This window comes from Mustela putorius, unplaced genomic scaffold (assembly GCF_011764305.1).
Source record: "Mustela putorius furo isolate JIRA1106 unplaced genomic scaffold, ASM1176430v1.1 tig00000275_pilon_pilon_pilon, whole genome shotgun sequence".
NCBI classification, from domain to species: Eukaryota; Metazoa; Chordata; class Mammalia; order Carnivora; family Mustelidae; genus Mustela; species Mustela putorius.
In genome coordinates, this window is record NW_025421341.1 from 33210081 (window position 1) to 33217758 (window position 7678).

The 7678-nt window shown below is 62.1% G+C and overlaps 1 protein-coding gene across 1 annotated transcript; it reads left to right on the top strand.

Moving 5' to 3' along the window:
* Nucleotides 1-2900: 2900 nt before the first annotated feature.
* Nucleotides 2901-7466, top strand: B3GNT7 (UDP-GlcNAc:betaGal beta-1,3-N-acetylglucosaminyltransferase 7). The gene is made up of 2 exons (XM_045078893.1): nt 2901-3012; nt 5056-7466. The coding sequence occupies exons 1-2, from the start codon at nt 3002-3004 to the stop codon at nt 6242-6244; spliced, it is 1200 nt and encodes a 399-aa protein (XP_044934828.1). The 5' UTR covers nt 2901-3001; the 3' UTR covers nt 6245-7466.
* Nucleotides 7467-7678: the final 212 nt, after the last annotated feature.

The following is a 7678-nucleotide window of genomic DNA, read 5'->3' on the forward strand; positions in this document are numbered from 1 at the left end:
CTCCCCACTCCCAACCCACCCCCCATCTCCCCCACCTCCTGGGATGCGAGGGCCTGCCCTTATGGGCAGGGATGGATTCCAGCCCCACCACCCCAGTCCTCAGGGCCCTTGCTCAACCACCCCAGCTAGGGCTAGAGATAATAATGAGCAGGAATCCACTGGGCTCTGCCTGCAGGCGGGATAGGTGGCAGGAGCCAGACCGGCGCTCCTGATAGGACAGGGCCCTGCCGAGCACCCTGCGGAGGGGGGAACCTGTCAGAGTGACAGTGAAAGCAGCCCAGGGTCCCGCCTGGCCCCCACATGCCCCACCCCCACGCCGCAGTCAGGGACTGAGTACTTAATTTTCATCCATTTGCCCAGGTCCAGATCAAATGAGCCCACGAGGACAACCAGCTCCTCTCAGGGGACCCAATTCCCCCAGTAAACACTCATCTGGCTGTTAGTGGCTTCCCCCTTTTACCTTCTTGTCCTGGTGGGTTCTGGGGCCCCTCGCCTGGGCCAAATGTTGACAATCATAACATCAACAGCAGCCCACCTCTCCTAACGCCACCATGTAGGAGACACTAATCTACGCACTTTGCGTGCATCATCCCACGTCACCCTGTAGTGGCAGGAAACTGAGGTCTCGAGGGGATAAGCCACCTGCCCCTACTGACAGCCCGGAAATGCAGAGCCCTGACCCAACCCCCAGGCCCCTAGAGGCTCCAGTCTGGGCTCCAAACCCCTTCCTGGGGCAGTGGTGTCTGCTCCTCCCTGGCACCTGAGGAAACCCCAAAGCTTCCAGGTCAGGGGTCAGTGCTGAGGTCCCTTGAGATCCCTTAAGAGGGTCCCTTGAGAGGTCCCCAGCCAGGCAGCCCTGTCCCTCTCTCCAGGCCATGCTTGCAGGGTGAAGGGGGAGAACCCAGAAACCTGGGCAGTGGAGTGGAGTGCCAGGGCCAGCTGGGACAGGTGGCCTATGGGGGTGCAAGTGGCCCTCAGGGGCAGGCAGCAAAGCCAAGGGGGGCTTTTGTCTACTGCTCAGACCTTCCTCCAGGCCTTGTACTTGGAAAGGGCCATTAGAAAGAGCACTGGCCCCAGGGTTCTTCTCTGGAATCTTACAGGGAAGAACTTTCACTTTCCCTGAGCAGAGCCTACAACATCCCAGCAAATTCTTAGTGCATCTTGGGTTTTTCCTCCCCTTCCAAGGGGCCCCTCAGCCTTAAAGAAAGAGTTGAGGAGGGGCGCCTGGGTGGCTCAGTGGGTTAAAGCCTCTGCCTTCAGCTCAGGTCATGATCCCAGGGTCCTGGGATCACCCCCCCCCACCCTACCCTACCCCCCCACCCCCCACCCCCTCCACCCCCCCACCCCCCCCCCCAATCAGGCTCTCTGCTCAGCAGGAAGCCTGCTTCCCCCTCTCCCTCTGCCTGCCTCTCTGCCTACTTGTGATCTCTGTCTGTCAAACAAATAAATAAAATCTTTAAAATAAAAAGAAAAAGAGTTGAGGAAGCTCCTCGCCTCAGGCTTAGGGTCCTGGAGCCCAGCTCCGCAGGAGAAGCTTCATTAGGCTTCTACCACTGGCCTCTACATTCAGGGACCTCCTGACCTCCCGAGGCACCTCAACAGGAAAATACCTCCCTGTCACTGCTGTCCTCCAAGGGCTTAGGGCCTGCCTCTGGAGTCAGGCAGGCCTCCTGGCTTTGTTTACTATGATACCTGGCCCACAGGGCTTTCCCACTCTGGGCACCTCTATTTCCTCCTCTGTAAGGTAAGAATAATAAATGTATGTGCCTCTAGGATTAAGTGATTCGTGGTTGAGCCTAGAATCGGGCTCTGCATATTGTAACTCTTTGATGAATGCTAGCTTTTATTTCTTGGACTGTGAAATGCTTTCCATTTCAACTCTCTGGGCATTTTTGAGGTCCTCCTATCAGCTCAGTGATGGGACCTGGACCTGGAACAAAACTACAACAGACACATGGACAACTAGCCAGATCAACGGAGGTTTTTACCAGTTAGAGGATTCTGGAAGTCACCTCGATAGAAACACCTACCACCTCAGACCCTGCTGGGCCAAGGTTGTTGTACATCTGCTTGAGCCCACTCCCCAGGAAGGGCTGGGTCCCGCACACATGTAAGCAGATTAATAAAGGCTGAGGACAAAACGGGTTTGAGTGAAATATTTGCTGATGGTTGAAAAGAGAGGAGGTCACAGCCAGGCAAGCCAGCCTTCCCTTAGTAGTGAGGAGGGCCTCGGGCTGGTTTCCAGAGAAGGCTTCCAGAGCTGTGGCTCCTGACACGGGCAGCCCGGCCTCCTGGGGGCCTCTTGCCCCAGGGACATTGCTCCCCCCAGTCCCTCTTCCTGTAGACCAGCCCTAGGTAGCTGGCCCAAGGTCCCCAACAGCTGAATGTAGGGAGGTCTGCCTGGGAAGGGGGGAAAGGAAGAAGGCAAAGGAAAGCAGAAAGGGAAAAGCAAGCCCTGACCTCCTCTGCCTCCCCCACTACCGAAGAAAGGTCCCGAATGGGACCAGAGGGAGATGGTGGGGACCTGGGGGCCCCTGGAAGGTGGGCGGTGAGTGGTCTCCGGGCTCACAGGCGTCCAGAGGGACGGACGACCACAGGGAAGCTCCGCGGAGCAAACCCAGTAGTCGGGGACGGAAGCGACCCTCGCAGGCTCCGAAGTTTAGACTGGGCCACGCCGGATCGGGCCTCGGGTTCCGCCTCCGCGAAATGGGCCACTGGCCACAGAGGGGAGGGCGGGCGGTGCGGCAGAGGGGTGGGACGGCGGGTCGCACGGCCGAGGGGTGAGAGGGCGGGAGCGCCGAAAGGGTTAACGCACCTGGGCCGCCGCGGCCCCTCCCGGCCCCTCCTCCGGCCGCGGGGAAGAGGAAAGTCGCGGCGGGGGCGCGGCCGGGCCTTCGCTCCCGCCCGCCTCGTCCCGGTCCCCGCCCGCCGTCCCCGAGCCGCGGCACCCAGAGCTGCGACCCGCGCGCCCCGCTCCGCCGCCGCCCCGGCCCGGGCCGCCATGTCTCTGTGGTGAGTGGGGGCTCGGCCGGGCGGTCGGGCGGGGGGCCAGGGCGGGGGGCGCGGGGACACCCGTCTTCCTCCCCCCGAGGTCGGGGGCACTCACGGGCGCGGGGGGCGCCGGGCCGCTGTCGGGGACCGGAGGATGATGCCGCGCTCGGTGCTCCGGGGCTGCCCTCAGTTTCCCGGGACTGACCGGCTCGGCGGCGGCGGCCGGGATGCCCAGCGGGGAGAAGCGCCCGAACCAGCCGGACGGGGCTGGGTGGGGATCCCGCGGGGCCCGTGCGCGCTGCCCTCGCCGGCGGCCCCTCGGCTCCCCCGGGCCCGGGCCCCTCGGCACTCGGTTCCCACGCGGGACTCCGATCTTTGGGGACCCAAGGGCTCTCCGGGAAGCTGGGTCCCGTCCCCCATTCCGAGGACCTCCTGCGTCCGGGGCGACCCCCGTCCTCTACCACACCCGCGAGGGGCTCTCCTTTCTCCAGGGGAGCTAGAGCCTCCGGTTCCCCACCACTCCCCCTCTCCCTTTCTCCTTCCTCCGCTGCGGGACTTTTGTCCTACAAATGGAGTAGGGCGGTGCAGGTGGACCGGCCTGGAGCGGAGGGACACCTCCGCCGCATCCAACTCCCCTGGGGTGACCCCCCCTCACTTCCTCCAGTCTGGACCTCCCTAACTGGGGGGAAGGGGTGATTCGCTCAAACCCCCAGTAGACCCTGACCCCGGAATAGTCTACTCCCCTTTGGGAGGGTCGAGTTTCCGTTTCCAAACCACCCCACTCCAGCACCTGGGATGACCCAGTCTTCCCCCAACCGCATACACGGAGAATCCCTGGGACCCCATGGGAAAATGTCGGCTCCAGGGGACTCCACATTCACTTGCCCTGGGTGCCTGCACCTTAAACCAGCCAGTCCTGTGGGCCACCCCAGGCTTCTCCGGAGTCCCTGTGACGTACTTTGCAGTCTCTTTCTTCTGTTAGACGGGCCCTGCAGCTCCCCCCTGGGGGTCCGGGCTGTCTCCTTGGCCTGGTCCCGTGAGGCCACATTTCTAGCCTGCCTCTTCCACAATAGCCCCCAGCCCCTGTGTCTCAGCAAGAGAGACCCGGGCTGAAGGCCTGGCCACCTCCAGAGTGTGAGCTGAGGACACAGGGTCCTCGGGAGCCCCCCCTCCCCGCTGCCTCTGCCCTGGGTCTGCCAGCACCTCCTGCAAAAGGCTTTAATTTCTTCTTCTGAAATAGGTGTGGTAGGGGGGTATCTGGGCAAAGAGGGTCCCTGAAAAATAAAATCCGAATGTGTCCCCTTCCCATGTAGAACTGGGGGAACTTCTCTCTCCAAGCGGATGTTAAGACAGTGGGGCCCGGTGTCGGTCGTGCCAGGAGCCGCTTGCCCCCTTCTCAGGCCTCCATCAGCCATGTGGGCAATATTGCATTGGGTTGGACGGATGGGATGGAAGGAGAAGGGACAGGCTTCTTTGAGTCCCACGTTAAAGACTGTCCCCAGTTTCCCCCCAGGTTATTGAGCTCCGCAGCTGTAGAGCAAGTCCTGTGTCTGCCTCTCCCAATGTTTCCCCCAGCCCAAGTTTCACCCCAATGCTTCACCCCAGTGGTTCACCAGGTTTGGACAGGGAAATGAAAGCAAACAGGGTGGCTTGCTGGGGTTGGGGAACAAGCAGAAATCTCCACCAGAGGTCGTCCTCAGAGACTCACCGCATTCCCAGGACTACACACCCACTGGGAGCGGGACTCCTGAGATAGTGCTCTCACTCCTTTTTATCCTCATTGAGGGGGAAAAAGAAATCACGGTTTGGAGACTGTAAGGGGGACCCACTCAGAGTCATTTTGCTTATACATGGGTCCCGGGGTCCTGGCAAGGAGGCAGGGCAGGGAGGGAGAGGAAGCAGGCCTCTCCTCTAACCACTGGGGGGTCACATGACTTGAGTCTGTGCCCCCCACCCCCCGCAGCTCCCAACAAGTCACAGGGTACTTATCCTTTCCTCTCTCCTCCCTGCCACCGTCTATCCCCACCCCTCTGTCCCCACCCCACCCCCCCGCCCTGCCCCCAGGAAGAAAACAGTCTACAAGAGCGTGTGCCTGTCCCTGGCCTTGCTTGTGGCCGTAACAGTATTCCAGCGCAGTCTAACCCCCCACCAGTTTCTTCAAGAGCCCCCACCGCCCACCCGGGAGCCACAGAAGGCCCAGAACCCCAGTGGACACCTGGTGAACCCCAACAGCTTCTGGAAGAACCCCAAGGATGTGGCTGCACCCACGCCCATGGCCCCGCGAGGGCCCCAGACTTGGGACGTCAGCACCACGAACTGCTCAGCCAACGTCAACCTGACCCACCAGCCCTGGTTCCAGGGCCTGGAGCCCCATTTCCGGCAGTTTCTGACCTACCGGCACTGCCGCTACTTCCCCATGCTGCTGAACCACCCGGAGAAGTGCCGTGGCACTGTCTACCTGCTGGTGGTGGTCAAGTCGGTCATCACGCAGCACGACCGCCGTGAGGCCATCCGCCAGACCTGGGGCCTGGAGCAGGAGCTGGGGAGCCGCGGCGCTGTGCGCACCCTCTTCCTGCTGGGCACGGCCTCCAAGCAAGAGGAGCGCGCCCACTACCAGCAGCTGCTGGCCTACGAGGACCGGCTGTACGGCGACATCCTGCAGTGGGACTTCCTGGACAGCTTCTTCAACCTGACCCTCAAGGAGATCCACTTCCTCAAGTGGTTTGACATCTACTGCCCCCACGTCCAGTTCATCTTCAAGGGCGACGACGACGTCTTTGTCAACCCCACCAACCTGCTGGAGTTTCTGGCCGACCGGCAGCCGCAGGAGGACCTGTTCGTGGGTGATGTCCTGCAGCACGCCCGGCCCATCCGCAAGAAAGACAACAAGTACTACATCCCCGGGGTCCTGTACAGCAAGCCCAGCTACCCGCCGTACGCGGGCGGGGGCGGCTTCCTCATGGCCGGCGGCCTGGCCCGGCGCCTGCACCGCGCCTGCGACACGCTGGAGCTGTACCCCATCGACGACGTCTTCCTGGGCATGTGTCTGGAGGTGCTGAGCGTGCAGCCCACGGCCCACGAGGGCTTCAAGACTTTCGGTATCTCCCGGAACCGCAACAGCCGCATGAACAAGGAGCCCTGCTTCTTCCGCTCCATGCTGGTGGTGCACAAGCTGCTGCCGGCGGAGCTTCTGGCCATGTGGGGGCTGGTGCACGGCAACCTCACCTGCGCCCGCAAGCTACAGGTGCTCTGACGGGCTGGAGCTGCAGTGTCCGGGGCAGAGATCGTGGTTCCCTGCCCCCCACCCCGCGCAGGGAGGTGGGGTGGGGGAGCATGGGGCTTTGCGGGCCCCTGGGTGTGATGGGGCGCGGTGAGCCAGAAGGGGCCCTCACTGCGTGGACCTTACCCAGAAAGTGGTCCTTCCCCGCCTGCGGAAGGTCATCTTGGGAGCAAGGTCGGTGGCCTCTAGTAGCCCTCCTAACCTGGGTTCTCTGCTGGGCTCCCTGTGACCTGGGGGGAGGCCCTGGTGACCTCTGAAGGAATCCCGTGCTCAGGTACCCGGGTTAGGCCTGGCCCTGGATGGGACAGGGGTGGCCCTCTCGTCTTCACAGAGAAGATTCTCCACCTCCCGTGAAATGCCTCAGTCTCCCCCACGGGCCCAGGCAGCCCTTTCAGGAGAAGCTCAACCCTGTGCAGGCTCACAGGCCCCTCCCCTGCCCCCCCCCCCACTGCAGCCCACGCCCCTGGGCCTCCAGGAGATGGAAGCTGGAAAGGCCTTCGGCAACATCCCCTCCCCTCCCCCCACCGCCACCACAAGACCTGCCTGGAGTTGCTGCTTGTCTCTGCTCACAGGACGGTTTGCTCCCAGCTGTGTTCTGTGATGCTCCATCCACCCCATCTGGAAGCGCGGCTGGCCGCCCTGACTACCTCAGCAATGCTCTGGACCTCCCGATGGGCTGCAGCGCCCCCTCCCCAAACCGGGGCCAGAGAGCAGTGCTCCAGCCCCTGCGGTCCTGGTGCTGCCCAGCCCTCCTACGGACAGGTGCGGTGCCCCCGAGGCCTGGCTCCCCACCTGGAAACCAGCCGGTTTGGCCCTGGAGATGGACATTCCTCTATTACTGTGAAGTCTTATTTATGAAGAATTTGGAGGGAGAGAGTGCCAGGCCTGGGGAGATGGTGGTGTTCCTCCTCTTCCTTCCTCATTCCAGCAAGATACCACCTCTGCGGTCATTCACCTCCCACCCAGCGCACCCCCACGCCTGTTCCAGTCCCCCTCCGGAACCCTGCCCTCCCTGCCTGCCTACTTCTCCAGGGCCTGAGCAGACCAGCGTGGGCCCCTGTAAAGGGATGGAGTGAACCCTCAGGCGTCCTTGGGCATGGGCGCAAAAGGACGCCCTCTCACATCAGTGGGGAGGCACCGAGGAAAAGATTGAGGGATCCACTCTACTTTCTCAATAAAAGGGGGCTGGTTTTTTTCTGGTGTGCGACTTTCTGTCACCATCTCCATCAGAGAGAGTCTGGGGCCGGGGTTACCAGAGATTTCTGAAGACACAGCTTGTTCCTTGCTTTTGGCCGGTGGGTGCACAAGGACACCTTGAAGGGCTTTAGAGGGATGTGGATGCCAGGATTAAAGCAGACACCACAGAGGCCAGAGTGTGGAGAGCTGCACCCCAGAGGAGGCGGTGTA